This window comes from Sorghum bicolor, chromosome 5, assembly GCF_000003195.3.
Source record: "Sorghum bicolor cultivar BTx623 chromosome 5, Sorghum_bicolor_NCBIv3, whole genome shotgun sequence".
Lineage (NCBI taxonomy): Eukaryota > Viridiplantae > Streptophyta > Magnoliopsida > Poales > Poaceae > Sorghum > Sorghum bicolor.
This window is the reverse complement of record NC_012874.2, coordinates 197,218-217,562: the sequence shown is the minus strand read 5'-3', so window position 1 is coordinate 217,562 and position 20,345 is coordinate 197,218. Positions and strand designations below refer to the sequence as shown.

General features: G+C 43.9%; 1 protein-coding gene and 1 pseudogene across 1 annotated transcript; both read left to right on the top strand.

The window, feature by feature from the left end:
* Positions 8,091 to 10,489, top strand: LOC8079957 (fatty acid desaturase DES3). The gene is made up of 7 exons (XM_002450045.2): positions 8,091 to 8,478; positions 8,605 to 8,694; positions 8,856 to 8,922; positions 9,052 to 9,144; positions 9,317 to 9,502; positions 9,633 to 9,851; positions 10,012 to 10,489. Exons 1-7 carry the CDS (start codon positions 8,165 to 8,167, stop codon positions 10,210 to 10,212), a joined length of 1,170 nt encoding a protein of 389 aa, XP_002450090.1. The 5' UTR covers positions 8,091 to 8,164; the 3' UTR covers positions 10,213 to 10,489.
* Positions 11,725 to 20,060, top strand: LOC8079956 (annotated as a pseudogene).

Genomic DNA, 20,345 nt, shown 5'->3' with positions numbered 1-20,345 from the left:
GATCGGGCCGGAATCTTTCGCGGATCATATCCTTAAAAACCTTTGTGGGGGTCGTGACTTTCTTTGGCACACCATGGCCCCTCATGGTAGATCAGGAGGTATTCTACTAGGTGTGGACCTAAATTTCTTTGATATCGGGGCCATTGATGAGGGGGATTTCTATGTAAAGTTCACCCTCAGATGCAAATTTAATGACTTCAAATTTAATTTATTTGCAGTCTATGGGCCAGCTCAAGCACAGAACAAAAGTGCTTTCCTAGCGGAACTCGCTAACACTTGCTCCAAAGGAACTCTTCCGTATATCATTGGGGGGGACCTTAATTAAATTAATGCGAGGTTTTGAGGATAAGAGCCCAGGGGATTTTGACCCCAAATGGCCTAATCTTTTTAATGTTGTCATCGAATCCCTGGATCTTAAGGAGATTATGATGTCAGGACGCCAGTACACTTGCTTGGGCGGGGCTAGGGGATTATCCAACTTTTGAAAAGTTAGACAGAGTCCTCGTGAGCACTGAATAGAAATCTCAATTCCCACTGACAACTCAACTGTACAATCCAGAGACAGAAATATTATAGATCATACCCCCCTAGTGCTCAATATAGGAGCCTCAACCCATCTGACCCAAAACCGTCCTTTCAAATTTGAGAGAGGCTGGTTGATACGCGATGGATTTTATGACATGGTTGCAAATAATTGGCAGGCCCCATGCTCTGAGCTGACCCCACTTATACGTTGGCAGTAAAAAATCCATAGGCTCAGACAATATCTAAGATGCTAGGCTAAACACACCGCAGGGACTTAAAAGGAGAAAAAAAACTCTGCTAGCCCGTTTAGAGATTCTAGAAAAAAAGCAGAGGATACTCAATCAAGAAATTAATCTTAAACACTATCTCAAAGAGCGCCTAGTTACCCTTCTGAGAGAAGAGGAACTGAAATGATATGAGCGAGCCAAAGTCAAAACCAAAGAGGATGCTAACACTCGTTTTTTCCATCTAGTGGCTAATGGGAGACACCGTAAGCAACACATCTATAAACTTGAAGATGATCGAGGTACGCTTTCTAGGGACGTCCGTCTCAAAAGCCATATTACTACGTACTATAAAAATCTCTTTGGACCACCTGAACACTCCGGGATCACACTTATGGAAGATCAATCTTTAGATATTCCGAAAGTATCCCCGGAAGAAAATGATATCCTAATTAGTCCTTTCACCGCATCTGAGGTGAGGGAAGCAGTATTCCAAACGGAGCATAATAAAGCTCCAGGCCCAAACGGATTCCCTGCGGAATTCTATCAGGTGTTTTGGGAAGTTATCAAGGACGACCTTCTACACCTCTTTGCTGACCTCCATCAGGAGGCTCTTGACCTTTATAGCCTGAATTTTGAAATTATTACCTTACTTCCAAAAATTCAAAATGCCACTAAAATTCAGCAATATAGACTAATTTGTGTCCTCAATGTGAGTTTCAAAATATTCACAAAGGTAGGCACAAATAGGATGAATATGGTCGCAAAAACTGTGGTGAGCCCGACGCAGACTGCCTTTATGCCGGGTAGGAATATCATGGAAGGAGTAGTGATATTACACGAAACTATTCATGAGTTACACACTAAAAAACGAAATGGGATCATCTTTAAAATTGATTTCGAAAAGGCATATGATAAGGTCAAATGGTCATTCCTACAACAAACCTTACGCATGAAAGGTTTCTCCCCTAAATGGTGGAGGTGGGTACAAAGTATGGCCACTGGGGAAAGTGTGGGGATCAAAGTCAATGATCATGTTGGTCCCTACTTTCAGACAAAATGTGGTCTCAGGCAGGGAGATCCTATGTCCCCCATAGGCTGATATGCTAGCTCTCCTTATTAACAGAGCAAAAGCCGATGGACTAATAAGAGGAGTCATACCCCACCTTGTTGATGATGGTTTATCTATTCTACAATATGCAGATAACACCATTATCTTCCTAGATCACGACTCTGAACAAGCAAAGAATCTAAAACTTTTGCTAAGATCAACTTCCACAAGAGTGAAATTTTCTGCTATGGTTCAACTAAAGAGATAGAGCCCTATTATACTAGTCTCATTGGGTGTAATGCAGGGAAATATCCCTTCAGATATCTGGGGATCCCAATGCACCATAGACAACTCCTGAATTCTGAATGAAGAATAATAGAAGAACGTTTCCAAAAGAAACTCTCTTGTTGGAAAGCAAAATACTTGTCTTATGGGGGAAGACTGGTTCTGCTAAACTGTGTCTTAAGCAGCCTACCCATGTTTATGATGCCCTTCTTTGAGATTTCTAAGGAAGTACTCAAGAACCTTGACTTTTTTAGATCAAGGTTCTTCTGGCAAGGATCTTCTGACAAACATAGATATAGACTTGTCAGATGGGATATATTATGTCGTCATAAGGAACAAGGGGGTTTAGGTATCCTAGACTTACAACTATAGAATAAATGTTTATTGTCTAAGTGGTTGGTAAATCTACTGAACACAGAGGGCCTATGGCAGTCCCTCTTAACAAATAAGTACCTACGTTCAAAAACCCTCACCCAAGTCAAAGCCAAACCCAATGATTCACATTTTTGGAGAGGCCTCATGCGTATTAAAGATGAGGTGCTAGCTAATGGGTCCTTTGATGTTAAAAATGGAACCAAGACGAGGTTCTGGGAGGACATTTGGGTGGGAGTAAAGCCTCTAAAAGTAAAATACCCTTCCCTTTATTTATAATATAGTGTGTGATCGTCATGCAACTGTATCAAGTGATCGCCACTAGTCCCCTCAACATTTCCTTTGCAGGGCACTGGTGGGTGATAAACTTTTAGAATGGCTCAACTTAGTAGCACAAATTTCGAGTGTTGGATTAGTGGCTCGTTTGGACTATTTTAGATGAAACTTAACTAAATCTGGTTTATTTTCTGTCCGCTCACTGTATCTCCATCTCATTGATACACAACCACCTTTTCGTCACAGGAAACTCTGGAAAATTAGAATTCCTCTAAAGATCAAAATCTTTCTTTGGTTCCTCCAAAAGAGAGTTGTTCTAACCAAAGACAACCTCGCTAGGAAGAATTGGAAAGGAAGCCAGAAATGTGTCTGTTGTAATATAAATGAGACCATTCAACACTTATTCATTGATTGCTCTTTCACTAAGATGATTTGGAGAATTATTTTCTTTGCTACTAGTTTAACCCCACCTAGATCTATCAAACACATGTTTGGTACCTGGCTTGGCAATTAGAATAAGAAGCTTAGAGATATGATTTGGGTTGGGATTGCTGCCATGTGCTGGGCTATCTGGCGTTGCCAGAATGATATTATTTTTAACAAACTCAAAACTAACTTTATTGTGCAGGTTATTTTTAGGGGAGCATATTGGCTCCGATTCTAGGCCCCACTGCAGCGTGATGAGCAAACCAAAGACATCCTATCTTTGATAAGCAAGAGATTAGAGACGATTGCTTTAGAGGTTTCTAATAAATGATGGAAACATTTTTACTGTTTACTCTAGAGTCCTAGTCATTGTATGAGACCATGGTTTGCTTTTTTCTCTTTATTCCTAAACTTTGTAATAATTGGCTGTGTACATCTCTAAATGTAGAGGCCGGATATTTATTATCCCTTATCTAAAAAAACTAAACAGTTCTTAATCATTTGCACACTAGAGGAGAAAATTTCCCTCACACCATATGCGGCGGCGAGGTTTCTTGTGAGGGGGAAGGCTCTGGTGGCGAGGTTTCTGTGATCAGCACCGAGCGATCCCCTACTAAATAATCTCTCTCTTACACTCTATTGTAACCTCCAGATTTTGAGTGCTGTTGAGTATAAGGATCATTAGCAGCTAGATGTAGGGCCCTGATAGCCCGAACCAAGATAAACTGTTGCGTCTCATCTGTGACTCTTGTGTTCCGAGTCCACCTGAGCCACCCACACACTCTGACACTGCCATGAACTGCAATAATGATTGCCGCGGTTTTGACCCCGCGACAACTGGCGTACCAGGTAGGAGAGCACGTCAAGTGTGATTCCTACGCTACGGTGGCCGGAGCCACCCGTCATGGAGCTTTTACAGTGCACAAGTAGCCCTACGTACGGTCGTGGAGCTTTTACCGTGTATATACTTAGTTTTTGCTACAGCAATATTTTTTTAGTAGAAAAACTGGATTGTAAGATGAAACTAGGGAAGGTGAACTTGTGGTTTTCAAGCATGCTGGAGAACTGCAATGTAATAAAGTTGCTGATGTCTAGTATGCTCCTTTGGAGCTGTACTAGCTTACTTTTCCTCTTCTTTTTCCCCCTTTTTTGGTGGGAAATAAGACTAGCAGCTCGTTATAGGTTTGATCAAGTATCACGGGCAAACTCTGAAGGAGGACACGATCTGGAGGGTCGGCAACGGCCCACCGCCAGAATATCAACATCTGGTCGGATCCGTGGCTACCACGTGATATAACCAGGAAGCCGATAACACCGAAAGGAAGAAATCTAATTACTAAGGTGGCTGAGTTGAGAGATCCATATTCAGAATAGTGGGACATCAACCTGTTAGAACAAATATTTTAGGAAGAGGACATACAAATTATCAGGTCAGTCCCTATTCACATGGACATGGATGATGCAGTCGGCTGGCATTTTGATACTAGAGGAATGTTCTCTGTAAAATCTGCATATAAAGTCCATCGTGATAGTGAAATCAAGAAGCAGCGCAGGCATATTGCTGCTGGGGCCGATCGAGGGGAGTGATGGGGAATCAGATTTTTGGAAGAAACTATGGAACCTTGACTGTCCACCTAAGATGTGGCAATTGAGCCACAACACCCTAGCAGTTTGCAGAGGAGGGGAATGAAGAACGACAAAAATGCTGTGTATGTGAACGGCTGGATGAAGATGGTGCTCACCTGTTTCTGAAATGTAAGGAAGTAAAAGTGGTGTGGAGAGAATTACAGATGGAGGAGATACGACGCTGCAACCTGTCAGAGGCAGCCTCGAGCCGGGATTTTTAAGCTGAACCAAGGACCAACTTATATAGTGATTGTGCTGTTATGGTTATGGTGGGATGACAGAAATAAAGGAAGAAGCCGTGCTTCAGCTGAAATCGCCTACAGTGCTGCGTTTCAGGCGGACAGGTTACTGAATCCTCAAACGATGAGGACGTTGTCGGAAATTCGTCAGAGAATCCAGTGGGTGCGTCCGCTGGAGGGTGTGCTGAAGATAAATACAGATGGCACTTTCAAATTTCAATCCAGAACGGAAAGATGGAGGGTGCGGTTTTGTCATCAGGGATGCCCAGGCCGGCGCAGGTCATCTCACTCAGAAATCATAGCCTGTCATGCAGGTCTGATAACTGAGACGAAGTTTCTTATTAGCTCTGAATTTAATTCTCGTAGAAATAACGCTTGTAAGCGTGCTTGTAATAAAGTGGCACATGCTTTGGCCACGGTTGGTTGTAGTCTTCCCTTGCACAAACACCACTTGGGATCATGTACCTCAGGAGTTTGAGGGTTTGGTGACCAGCGATTTGGCTGCGTCGGATGAGTAACAGAAACTCCGAAATTCAAAAAAAAAACAGAAAAAATAGTGAAATTTTACAATACTTGAAAATAATAAGAGCCATCCGTTTAGCTAGATCGGATGGTTAAGAACCTAGTAAGAGGAACTTAAGTTGTAGGCTAGAACCAAAATTTAGTAGACCTAGAGCCAGCTCTAGTTAAATTGTAAGGGTGCGCATAACTCCATAATCCATAATTCTAGCCACCCATTGTGTCGCCGACCCAGAGTCCCAGACTAGGAATCGACGCGGACAGGCAGGCAGCCCTCTCCGACTCCGTGGGCACCGTCGTCGCAGCTACTCGTTGCTCCGTCTACGAAAGAATCAATTTTTAAAGTTGTTCTAAGTCAAACTTTTTAAACTTTAACCAAATTTCTAGAAAAAAATACTAAGATTTATGGTATCAAATTAGTATCATTAGATTCACTATAGAATATATTTTCATATGATACGTATTTTATATCATAGATTTGTTACCATTTTCTATAAAATTAGTCAAACTTAAAAAAGTTTGACGGATACGGATTCTAAGAATTGATTCTTTTATGGACAGAGGGAGTACATACAGCAGGCTGTGTCTGTGCAAACGTCCGGCTTCTACGACGGGCGGCCAGGTTGAGGTCTTGTTTAGATCCAAAAAGTTTTTGGATTTTAACACTCACTTTCATTTTTATTTGACAAACATTGTCCAATCATAGAGTAACTAGACTTAAAAGATTCGTCTCGCAATTTACAGACAAATTGTGCAATTAGTTTTTTTTATCATATTTAATGCTCTATGAATATACCATAAGATTCGATGTGATAAAAAATCTTAAAAAAATTGTTTTTTTAGTAAACTAAACAATGCCGTGCCGTGGGCGTGGGCGTGGAGAACATGCAATGCATTGCATGGGGAACATCGATGAACCAAAGTTAATGGGCACACTAAACTGCATGCCCCAGACACAGTTTTAAAATTTATTTACTAATATAGCAACAAAAAAAAACAAATATATGCACGCCCGCACGCACGTCCTGTGCATATATATATGCACGGACGCTATTCAAATCAACAGGGAGAGGACAGTTTGGTCGGTGGAGTATCTATCTACACTAAAAAATACCGCCCTCCTCTACTCAGCTCGTCCCCGATTTTTTTAACTCCTCCTCCAAATCACAATCAGATATCAAATCAAATCAAATCATTCTAAATCGAAAAAAAAAGAAAATATTAAATCAAATCAAGAAAAAATATAAGTCAAATACACAGAATATCCCATCATGCTCATCTTGTCCTTGGATATTTTGACTCTCTCCTCCAAATCAGAATCGGATATCAAATCAAATCAAATCGTTCTAAAACCGAATAAAAAAAAGAAAATATCAAACCAAATGAAATGAAATCGAGAAAAAAAAAATCAAATATGCAGGGTATCGTAGTACCATCCTACTCTGTTCAGCTCATCCCCAAATTTTTTTTGCCTTGCTCCTCGAAATCAGAATCGAATATCAAATCATTCTAAATCCAAATCAGAAAAAGAAATATCAAACCAAATTAAATGAAATCATAAAAAAATATAAGTCAAATATGCAAAGTATCATTTTGACTCGCTCCTCCAAATGAGATCGAATATCAAAATCGAATCAAATTGTTTGAAATCTGAATTTTAAAAAATAAAATATCAAACCAAATCAAATGAAATCGGAAAAAAATACAAGTAAAATACACAGGGTATTGTCGTACCACCCTGCTTTACTCAACTTGTCCTTGGATTTTTTTGCATGTCTCCTCCAAATCAGAATCGGATATCAAATCATATCGTTCCAAATCCGAATTGGAAAGAAGAAAATATCAAACCAAATCAAATGAAATAGAAAAAAAATACAAGTTAGTGTGTTGTTGCAACTGTATTGAAACTTGACCTCTTGCCGCCTGCGCGAGGGCTCGTGAACTAGCAGGCTGTCACTGTAAAAATAATAGTATCAGGTACAATAACAGTGTGATTCGACTGTTATATCATTCATATACACGTAAAAGCGGAGAGAGAAAGCAATGCTTTTGTTGATGAGCTTGTGACGCATGTCAAGACGCTTTTTCTAAGCAGAGGTTAACTCTTCCCATCCTATCCTTGTATATTGAATAAGAAAACAATATTTAGACTATAGAAAGGGACTAATTGTTGTATGTGCTAGACTCTAAATAAACTTGTCTAATAATGACTTGGCTTGGCTTATAGATAAATTTTATTAGGCTTGCTCTAAAACCTGCCCTCACACATGATCCGAAACTTGTGGGGCAATAAAAAGCGAAACTATTCTGTATATTAAGCTCGTGCTTTGTGCTACCTGAAAAAAAATACAAACAGGTAAGCCATTGCGTAACAAAAAAAAAATGAAAAGAACAAAGAAACAATTAAGAAATCCGCCTACCTGATCGTGCATTGTGCTCGGTTACTAATGTACTTTTTAAAAATTGGAATGGATGGATGGTTTTCCTCTGACTGGCTGGCTGGCTGCCTGCTGCTTATAGGAGTACTATATAAGTAGACGCATGCAGTACCCAAACGACGACGCCGCCACCACCGCAAAAGCAGCAAAACCTTAGCTTGTTCACCACCACAACCGCCAGCCATGGCGGCGACGGATCATGAGGTTGAGGAGGCGGTGGCGAAGGCGAGAGAGGACGACAAGAGCCGGCGGCAGGTGGACGGCTTCGACGCTGGGAAGGCGCCGCCGTTCCGCATTGGCGACGTGCGGGCGGCGGTGCCGGAGCACTGCTGGCGCAAGAGCCCCTGGCGGTCGCTGTGGTACGTGGTGCGGGACGTGGCGGTGGTGGTGGCGCTGGGAGCGGCGGCGGCGGCCATGGATAGCTGGGCGGTGTGGCCGCTCTACTGGGCGGTGCAGGGGACCATGTTCTGGGCGTTCTTCGTCTTGGGACACGACTGGTACCTACTACTCTAGCTATACGCGCGCCGTCCCATCGAACGTTCCTTTAATTTCCTCCTCACGACGACCATGATCGATGACCATTTGTCCATGTGTATATATATGTAATGTTTAATTTGGTGCAGTGGTCATGGGAGCTTCTCGGACAACGCGACGCTTAACAGCGTGGTTGGTCATCTCCTCCACTCCTTCATCCTCATCCCCTACCATGGATGGTATATATGTTCTTCAATTCCTCCCTTATTAGCTTGCTTTGCTTGTTCTCTTCAATTTATATATATATATGGTCATGCATAATAATAATAATAATAATAATAATAATAATTAATAATAATAATATTTAATAATGATATGATGCATGAATAATATAATGCAGGAGGATCAGCCACAGAACACATCATCAGAACCACGGCCACGTCGACAGGGACGAGTCATGGCACCCGGTCAGTACATCTCTTATTGTATAGTATACGTAGTGCGCTAGCTTTCCATCTTATACCATGAATGAGCATGGTATATATATAGATGATGCCGGCCAGTGTTTTCTGAGCTGCTTGAAAAATGCAATGCAGCTGACGGAGCGGCGGTACCGGCGATTGCCTCCTCGCGCAAAGAAGCTAAGATTCACGCCCCCCTTCCCGCTGCTCTTATTCCCCCTCTACCTGGTACGTGTTAATAATTAATCTGAATAATATAAGAATTAATATCATACACATGCATGCATGGAGCATCATTATATCTCAAAATTTTCCAAATGTTAATTATATTCAGTCTACAACTGATGTTAAGCATGCATGGAGCAATTATATTTGTTTGCGCTTTGGATGCATGCTGCAGTTCTACAGGAGCCCTGGCAAGAGGGGCTCTCACTTTCTTCCCAGCAGCCCACTGTTCAGCCCCAAGGACAAGGGCGACGTCATACTCTCGACCACCTGCTGGTGCATCATGCTCGCCTTCCTCCTCGCCATGTCGTGCGCGTTCGGCCCACTCCAGGTGCTCAAGATGTACGGCGTTCCATACCTGGTAATATATATTATAAGAAAACCAACCACCACCAATTAATCACTACTACGTATCATACGATATATATATATATATCGTAAATTAATTAAATCAGTAATTAATAAGAAGGGATGCATGCATTGTAATGCAGGTGTCTGTGATGTGGCTTGACTTGGTGACTTACCTGCACCACCATGGGCACCAGGAGCGCCTCCCCTGGTACCGCGGCGAGGAATGGAGCTACCTCCGCGGCGGGCTGACGACGGTGGACAGAGACTACGGCTGGATCAACAGCATCCACCACGACATCGGCACCCATGTCATCCACCACCTCTTCCCGCAGATCCCGCACTACCATCTCGTCGAAGCTGTAATTAAGCTGCTAGCTAGCTCATATATATATATATATATGGCGCTTCTGAAATTGTTACCATTGTTGTCTTGCTGCTGCATTATATTCTTCTGTAATATATAAGTAGCTTAATTATATATGAACTAAATTTGAAATCTGGTTTGAAAACAATTAACAGACCAAGGCAGCCAAGCCGGTGCTGGGGCGATACTACCGGGAGCCACACAAGTCAGGGCCGCTGCCACTTCACCTCCTTGGCGTGCTCCTCAGGAGCCTCAGAGTCGACCACTTCGTCAGCGACCATGGCGATGTTGTCTACTACCAAACTGACCATCACCTCAACGACACTACTACTGATGATGCTCATAAGCAAAAATGACTTGCATCATTGCTGGGAGGGATCCATTCCATGCCTGCGCTTTGCCAGCTGGGAATAATGATAGATGCCCGTACGTACGTCTCGATATGCATACGGTTGATGTTGGTGTTGAATACCTCGCGCTCTCGTATTCGTATACGGAGTAGTAGGTGAAGTCAGTTGGTGCAATGTATTCCATCTGTTCGTGGCCTATATATTATGCAAAAAAATAATGTCAGAATAATTAAATCACATGTGTGAGATTGAATAAATAACCAATTTCTCCGCATCGTTTATATATTAATTGTACAGTATATATAGTAGGATCAGGAGTAATGCATGCTTAGCTACTCTATATACCTCTCAAAAACGATTGTGTACTATAAATTCATAATAGGCGAAGGACCTGCTGTATAAACGCTGCTGGGGTTACCGGCCGGGCATATACATATCCTCCTTTCTTATCAGCAAGGCCTGCTGTACTAAATTCATAATAAGGACCCCAGCAGCGTTTCGATCGTCGACATACATATCTCCTACCTACAGCTTCTTCGACGGACAAAACTTGGTGTCTTGCTGTGGATTTATAATGGGCTTGGCCCATATACATTTAGTAAATCAATAAACTCGGTGTATAATTAATACAATACGGGATATATTGATAAAACATTAACTAGACTTATATGGTTGGATTTTATCCTTCTATATTGAGAAGTTGAGAAAAGTACAAAGGCGTGCCACACGTGCGCGCACTGCCGCCGCCCAGGCCGTGCCGCCAATCAAAACTCATAATAACGTGAGTTTCTTCTTTTGTATTATCACGATTAATCTTTGTCTGTTACGAACTCTTTGCTTGTTTGTCTGTCTCTTGAGTTGACTGCGATCCCTTCTCCTGCCTCTACCTGCGAGAATAAAATCTCGAGTCCCGTCTGGAGAAAGACTAACCAGAGAAACACCAAAATCATCCTCTGCCTGTAAGAATAAAATCCTAAGTTCCGTCTGGAGAAAGACTAACTCGAGAAACACTAGAATCATCTTCTGCTACTTGAGGGTGATCAAAGACTAACCCGAGAAACACCATAATCATCCTCTGCTACCTGAAGGTGATCAAAGACTAATCCGAGAAACACAAGAATCACCCTCTGCTACTTGAAGGTGATCAAAGACTAACCCGAGAAACACCATAATCATCCTCTGCTACTTGAAGGTGATCAAAGACTATCCCGAGAAACACAAGAATCATCCTCTGCTACTTGAAGGTGATCAAAGACTAATCCGAGAAACACCAGAATCATCCTCCGCTACTTGAAGGCGATCTCCATCTGGTGCTCCGCGCGTATGAAGTATCGGGAGAGCAAGGTGCCTCTAGAACCGCCGCTCGTCTGCGAACCCTGCTCGGGGTTGCAGGCGATTAGGTTTTTAGGGACTGCTCCCTCCGCACGCCGCCGACGTCGTCCTCTTTTTCCTCTGGAGCGTTCGCGGGAATCGACACTACGAACACCTTCCTGCATCGACTGAGGTCCACGACATTAATTAAACTCACTGCTTCCATGGCTGGTATTAGTGAGAATAAAGCCTACAATGCCTCCGGCACGGGACCCTCCTCTAGGTGCACTCTCAACTTCAACTTTGTTGTTCTCATGATCATATATTTTATATCTTTTATGATTTGGTTTGATGCACAAGATCATTTTGTTGATGCGGTTTATGAACATGTAGTAATACTTGCTGGTTGCTGCTATGATTTATAAAATGATTATGTTTGCTGGTATGATATATAATTTCAATATACCATGTTCACATGTTTTAAATCATGATGTAATGATTTTGACAATATATAACTATATCATTGCCATGTTAAATTTATATGTCATCATATTTATGCGGCTATTTTTCTGGATTAAATTGATATGGAGATTGCTTAAATATCTAACACTCGCTACATGTTAATTGTCCCCCTCTAAAGAGTATCTCCAGCGACAGCCTTCAAATCAGAGCTCCTACTTTTAATTTGAGGGGTTCTCCTCGTATTTGATGGTCTGATTTTTTTTCCTCTGTTCCAGCAGAAACTCTCAAATCAGAACTTTAAAAAAAAAAATTCATAGTCACGAACAATTGGGACCCACCTTTCGTCGTAGTGTTCTATCAGCTGAGCTATCATCGATCACAACGCAAGCTAGAGAACAGTTCTATTCACAACAGGCAAGCTCCATCCAGATGGTGCTTGAAGAATAAAAAAGGCCAGAGGCATCGGTTGGTTCAGTCATCGGACTATTGCAATTATCATAGAAATGCGTAGACCGAAAAAAACAAAACAAAACTGTCTGCTGCACTACACACAAGGATATCGGTTGGTGCCCATTGTTGTCCGTGTCTCTTATGATGGCTGTGTGCCTGCCTTGGAGATGAGGCCCAAAGCCGAAAGTGACTCCCATGACTTACTTTGCATTATCCTCGTGGATCAAGGGAATCCAACCTCGATTACCCGTATCCAGTTGCAGGTTTGAACAGTAATATGCTACCAAAAAATAATGTCCTACGTTAACTATGAACCCACAGGATTAGGTCAGATTAAATCACTATCCTAGCTAGTCACCACTACGTTGGTTGCAGTTACCAATGCCTCAAATCAGCCAAATGAACACTATTCATCAAATGCATCCATCAATCAGCCAACACTATTGAAATGCACGCCAAACCAGACTACATTATTTTGGTCCAGTTGCTCTTGCATGTTGGTTAGTTAATTAGGAATGCTTGGAGCAGAACATCACTCAAAGAAATTGTGTGTGAGAATATAGAGACACACACACACACACACACATCTCACCGTTCCGCTGCGCACCAAGCCTCTCCGTCGCCAATCCCTGCCTTAGGTAGCTAGAACAATCCTCGCTCACGTACGTACGCCAAGAGCCATCATCGTCGTCGACGACACGCGAGAGCATGGCGGTTCTCCTCATCCCCATGCTTGGTAGTACATCCACCCTACTAATACCGCCTGTCCCCGGCCGGAAGGTCTCGATCGGCAGCAACGACGGTGCGGGCGGAGGCGGCAACGAGAGACTCCACTGGCATTCTGCATGGACCAGCGTCCGGCAAGAGAGGTGGCAAGGCGACCTGGTCGTTGAAGGAAACCTCCCAGCTTGGCTATTCCCGGTAGCTTCAACGCTGGCACAGACGAAAAAATAATAAATTTTTTTCTTTCGTTCCCACACAAAAATTTTAGTGCAAGCGAGTCAGAACCGGATCCGTCACCACCGGAACAAAGGCAGACCACACGTCCAGTCCAACCTCTAATAGAGGCCGCAAGACACTACAACAATAAAGTTTGGATACAATAATCCCAACCGATGTTCGAAATCAAATCGAAGCCCCCAAAATAAACACTATTCGATGGTGTGGAGATAGATCAGGAGTCTCGGCGATGTGGAGAGAAGCAGAAGTCACATAGAACAAATCGATATATTGTTTGAGACCTAAACGAGAAAGGCAAGATGAATACCAAATAGAATCAAACAATAGATCGAGACCTAAAATCGATGCCACCAGGCCAAAATCGGACCAAATAAAAAAAAGCTCGCAGTTGTGATCGGCTCTTGCTGGTGGTGCGCCATGCTGCCTCACCATGGAAGGCCACTGATGTCTTCTTGCACATGGATTCGATCGATGGCCTTGAAGGTTGTGGGGAGGCAGTGGATGGGCCTTTTCCATCATCACCGAGCGAGATGCTGAGAGGTCCTTGGCCTAGCTAGCAAGCGACTTCGAGGCATCCTGTGTGAACGCTCGCCGGCTGCCACGCTCCTGTGGGATCCATCTCGCCGGAAACAACCCCCGGCGCTCCGTCAGAGTTGGTTGTGAGGCTCCGAAGGAGAGAGAGAGAGAGAGTATTTGCTTGGTGCTTGTGCTAGATAGAAAATGGATGGGTGGATAAGAACGAGATGAGAGTTGGACCGGTGGAGTGGGCGCCCCCACCATCTGGTTCAGAAGTTATGACCCAAAGCGCTGCTGCTGGTGTTGTTCTGTTGACTGTTGGAGGAGTCCTATCTTTATTGTATATATATATATATGCAGAACGGGCCGGGGCTGTGGGACGTGGGTGACCACGCGTTCGACCACCTGTTCGACGGCTACGCCACGCTCGTCCGCGTCTCCTTCCGACACGGCCGCGCCACGGGAGCGCACCGGCAGATCGAGTCGGACGCCTACACGTCCGCAAGGGCCAACGGGCGCCCCGTCCTGCGCGAGTTCTCGCAGTGCCCGCCCAACAGCAGCCTGCTCGACCGCGTGCGCAACGTCGTCGGCACCCTCACCGGCGCCGCGCTCACGGTCACGGACAACCCCAACAGCGCCGTGCTGCCGCTGCCGGTCGTCGTCGGGGACGACGGCCGCCGCCAGGTGCTGTGCCTCACCCTCACCGAGACCACCAAGAGCTCCATCCTAATAGACCCCGACACGCTGGACACGGTGGGCAAGTTCAGGTACGCGGACAAGCTTGGCGGCATGATGATACAGTCCGCGCACCCCATCACGACCACCGGCGGCGACGGGCTCCTGACGGTGCTCCCGGATCTGGCCCGGCAGCGGCCGGGCTACCTTGTCGTCAGGATGGCGTCTGGGAGCAACGAGAGGAAGGTGATAGGCAGAGTGGACTGCCGTGGCGGCCCCATGCCGGGATGGATGCACTCGTTCGCCGTCACGGACAAGTACGTGGTGGTGCCGGAGATGCCGCTCCGGTACTCCGCCACCAGCCTCATCAGGTCGGAGCTCGCCCCCTACTACGCCTTCGACTGGCTCCCGGCGTCCGGCAGCTACATGCACGTCATGTGCAGGTCCACCGGGAACACGGTCGCCACCGTACGTCGAGGTGCCGCCGTTCATGGCCATCCACTACATCAATGCGTACGACGACGTCGACGGTGCCGCGGTCATCGTCGACTGCTGCGAGCACTACGGCGACCCCACCATCATCCACACGCTTCTCCTCCGCAGACTCAGATCCTTCAGCACTGACAAGGACAAGGACCTCTTGCCGAACGCCAGGTATGCATGCTAGCTTGTTGCACATTTTTTCTATTCTAGGCTTTATTTTTTGATTTTCTATTCTAGCTAGGCTTTAATTTGTGGACCATCTAGTAGACCCTGTTTAGTTTTCCTCTAAAAACTTTCGTCGAATGTTTAGCCACATATATATAAAGCATTAAATATAAATTAAAAAATAACTAATCACAAGTTTACATTTATTTTACAAGACGAATCTTTTAAGCTTAATCAGCACATGATTGTACATTAATTACTATAGTTACAAATGTGCTACAATACCCAAAAACTTTTCGGTTTCGCGGGCCGAGCCTTGTTTAGTTCGTGGGTGAAAAGTTTTGGGTGTCAGATCAAATATTTTACCGCATGTCGGAATGGGTGTTCGGATACTAATTAAAAAACTAATTACATAACTCGCCTAAAAACTGCGGGATAAATTTATTAAGCCTAATTAATCCACCATTAGCACATGTCTGTTACTGCAACAATTATGCCTAATTATGGACTAATTAGGCTTAAAAGATTTATCTCGCGGCTTCTATGTAAACTGTACAATTAGTTATTTTTCTATTTATATTTAATACTCCATGCATGTGTCTAAATATTCAATAGACGGAGTAAAAAGTTTTTTGGGGATAACTAAACAGGCTACCCCCCCTCCCCCACCCACCACAACCACAGAAAAAAGCAAGCCTTTTATTAGGGTATGTTTGGATTTGAATCACCTAGCTAAACAACCAGCTAAAGTTTAGCTACTTTAATCTAAACACCCAAATTAAAGTTTAGTTGAGAAAATTTTGCTGGCTAAAGTTTAGCTTTAAAACTTTAGTTGGGTGAATCCAACAAACCCTTAGTAAGTGGTAACCCCAAGGACTAAATAATATGCTTGTATTATATTATATGATTCTAGGTTCGAGCAAAGTTAATAATATAGTCCACTGCAAGCTTAATGCATGGGTCCTTGCAGTCAGTAGTCAGTTCTCCACTGTTAAATACATGGTCCTCCATCTTTCATTTCTCGCAAAGTTTCTTGGTTTTTGTGTATAAATTAGTTGTATGGCTTCGCAAGGTACCACTTCACTCATTGTTACTCATATAGAGAACTGATAGTTAACTATTTGTGGGGTATAAACCCCTATACTCTCATAGGTCGATATGGTGAAAGCCCTAGTTTGGTTTTGGATAATTGATGAAACCCTAGTACTAACCTCTATACTAAGTGTGTGTAGACTTAATGAGGTTGGTACATGCCAAGTGATGGAGCAAGTGATGATCATGGTGATGATGGTGATGACCACAAGATGATCAAGTACTCAACTTGGAAAAGAAGAAAGAGAAAAACAAAACCCTATGGAGATCAAGGCAAAGGTATTGCTTAGGGTTTTGGTTTTGGTGATCAAGACACCATAGAGGGTGTGATCACATTTAGGATAGATAGACGTACTATAAAGAGGGGAATTCTTTGGCTAAGCGGTTATCAAGTGCCACTAGGTGTCTTTGTTCTTGTGCATGCATTTAGAACCTAGTGAGCTAACTTAACTCCTTCGAAGAAAATATTTGTAAAAATGCTAACACACGTGCACTTGTTGGTACACACGTTGTGGTGTTGGCACACTTTGAGATTCGGCGCTTTTCGAGAAAATGAAGTGCATATTTTCTATTGCGCCGGTGGGAAATTTGGAGAAGTCGCGGGAGTGTTTCTCGCTGAGAAAACACTCACCGGACGCGCACCACCGGACGCTCAAGCCAGCGTCCGGTGCCTTACCCTAGCTGGACCAGGCACTGTCTGCACCGGACGCTCAAACTCAGCGTCCGGTGCTCCAGAAGCCAGCGTCCGGTGAGTGTTTTCTCAGCGAGAAACACTCCCGCGACTTCTCCAAATTTTCCACCGGCGCAATAGAAAATATGCACTTCATTTTCTCGAAAAGCGCCGAATCCCGCCTCGCAAGCTCGGCGGGAGGGAGAGAGGAACCCATCCTCTCTCTACTCTTCAAACTCCACCTCCTTCTCAAAGTGTGCCAACACCACAACGTGTGTACCAACAAGTGCACGTGTGTTAGCATTTTCACAAATATTTTCTTCGAAGGAGTTAAGTTAGCTCACTAGGTTCTAAATGCATGCACAAGAACAAAGACACCTAGTGGCACTTGATAACCGCTTAGCCAAAGAATTCCCCTCTTTATAGTACGGCTATCTATCCTAAATGTGATCACACCCTCTATGGTGTCTTGATCACCAAAACCAAAACCCTAAGCAATACCTTTGCCTTGATCTCCATAGGGTTTTGTTTTTCTCTTTCTTCTTTTCAAGTTGAGCACTTGATCATCTTGTGGTCAACACCATCATCACCATGATCATCACTTGCTCCATCACTTGGCATGTACCAACCTCATTAAGTCTACACACACTTAGTATAGAGGTTAGTACTAGGGTTTCATCAATTATCCAAAACCAAACCGGGGCTTTCAACGTGTGCCTAGGTTTCGCACCTTATGCTCTAGATTGTTGGCCAGACCAGAGCTGGAGCTTGGTCCAGTAACAAGCTACGCTCGGGGACTCGTCGACCATCCCCTACGCTGTGCTCGGGAACTGCTCCGACCACCGAGCAAGTTTACGTTTCCAACCACGCTTGGGGACTTGTCGACTGGTCTCTACGCTGTGCTTGAGGACTGTGCCGACCACCGAGCACGTTTATGTTCTCAACCACGCTTGGGGACTTGTCCACCAGTCCCTACGCCGTGCTTGGGGACTATGCCGACCACCGAGCAGGTTTATATTCCCAACCGTGCTCGGGGACTCATCAATCACTTCCTACGTTGTACTCGGGACTTGCTTCAATTATTCTCCGACCACAGCTTGAGGATTGCTCTTCTCAGTTACATATGAATTGGACTCATATACAACCGAGGGGCAAATTTAAATTTTTTAGACCTTGCTACAAGGCTCTTACCTTGCCTTCCAGCAAGTTCGGGGACTACATCGGTACGATGCATCTGGCGATGCATCTCAGTATCAAAATTTCTACGTGGACTTTTCTTTTTAACCTTGGTACCACGTGTCTACGTCACCTACTAACAGGCTCGGGGACTAAGTGGGCACACTTCACCTTACGGTGAATATGGTTGCTTTTTGAAAGACTATACTTTTCAGAACAGTAAAGTGGGTACACTTCATCAAGAAAAAAAAATCTTTTTTCTTAAGAGCACCATGCATTATTCAGACAACCTGCTTCTTCGGTGTCAATTGTGGTCGACTATCTTCCGAACTATTGTCACAACTATTCGAGCGACTTTCTTTGCTGGTTGGAGACGTCAAGCCTCACTGGTCGAAGAAGCTCAAGATGGCGTGTCGCATCACAATACATGGAGCTCGGGGACTAGCTGTGAGGGTATAAACCCCTATACCCTCATAAAACAGACAACTAAACATCTGTGATATGCATTTCCCTCATGTCAGTTCCATCAATATTCACCATTAGTCAGCTACTCAGCTTCTTGATAAGAGTGGTAGCATAATATTTTGTAGATCGCACCTATATTGCTTCAATTTTGCCTTTTTAGATAATGAACGTTCTTCAATTTTGCTAAGGTATTCATTAGCATTCATAGAAACTGGGATTGCTCCACTTGTTCCCTCCACTATAGAGATTTTTTTTTGGGAACATGAGACCAAGAGACTCCTTCCACTTAGCTATTTCAGCATCATACAACTTTTTCGCATTAGCGTAATTCAGGGTGCATTGCGTTAGGATCTTTAGGTTCAATATTCTGGAGCACATAGTCAAGATCAAGCTAGACCAACATATGATTACAGCAATGTTGGGTTTGCTTATTATACAAGAGAAGCTAGTAAACAACGACAATAACAGCCATGCTTTCGGTCAAAAATAATAATAATAACGCATGTAGATGGATGGTTTTTTAAATTGGTTGGGGCGTGGGTAATCTCACAAGAACATATAGTTAAGTTCTACAGAGCACAAATATACAAAAGAGGCGGACACACTAGGGAGTCGCCTCCGTTAATGTGAGGTTGCCTGCCTTCGACAGAGGCAGTTGTCTTGAAAACACACTGCCTCTGCTAATTATTTAACCGAGGCGATCATATTTATTTACCTATCTGCCTTGGTTAATAGACTATTTTAATTAATTGTTTTTTTAAGATGTCTGTCTGTGTTAAATGATTAACGGAGGCAGTGGTAGCACGAGCGTTTATTTGATTGACATTTCTTTTGGTATTGACGTGTCGTTTAATTGACGGCGGCAGGGTTTGCCGGTACCGTTGGATGGCAGCCCATTTGGCGAGCTAGAAACGGTGGTGGGAGCCGGAGGAGCACGGCCGCGGCATGGACATGTGCAGCATCAACCCGGCGTTCGTCGGCAAGACATACAGATACGCCGGCCTATGCCTGTGGGGTTCGCCGGCCGGCCCTGCAACTTCCCCAACACCATCACCAAGATAGACCTCCTCAAGAAGACGGCAGAGATGAATGAGGTGGCACGAGGAGGGCGCCGTGCCCTCGGAGCCTTTCTTCGTGGCCAGGCCCGGAGAAATAATCCACGAAGACGACGGTCAGTTTATTTGATTGATTTGTTTATTTACATATATATATATATATATATATATATATATATCACGATTACAACACAAATAAATCTGTTGTCTAACAAACAGGGGTGGTGATATCCATTGTAAGTGGCGCTTGTGGAGATGGCTCTGCGCTGGTCCTGGATGCCACGACGTTCCAAGAGATTGCGCGCGTCAGGTTCCCATATGGCCAGCTGCCCTACGGCTTCCACGGTTGCTGGATTCCTGATCATCAAAATTAAAAATTAAATGGACCTTTGAAAACCAGACCTTATGAAGCATGTGATCGCACTAGACTATTGGGGTAGGGTAGTACCTATGATGGCAAACAGAATCTCCACCGGCGGGTGAGGGCAAAGTAGAGTTGCAGGTCTCGGAAGTTGGCATATCTCCACCCAATTTTTTTTTTTTAGCTTTTTTCTGAGATAAATTTGCATTTGGTTCCTTAGTGACATAAATAAAATTTGTTTCAGAAAAAGGACTAAATTGTAAAAAAATTAGGGATATCCGATCCTTCCCCTCCCTTG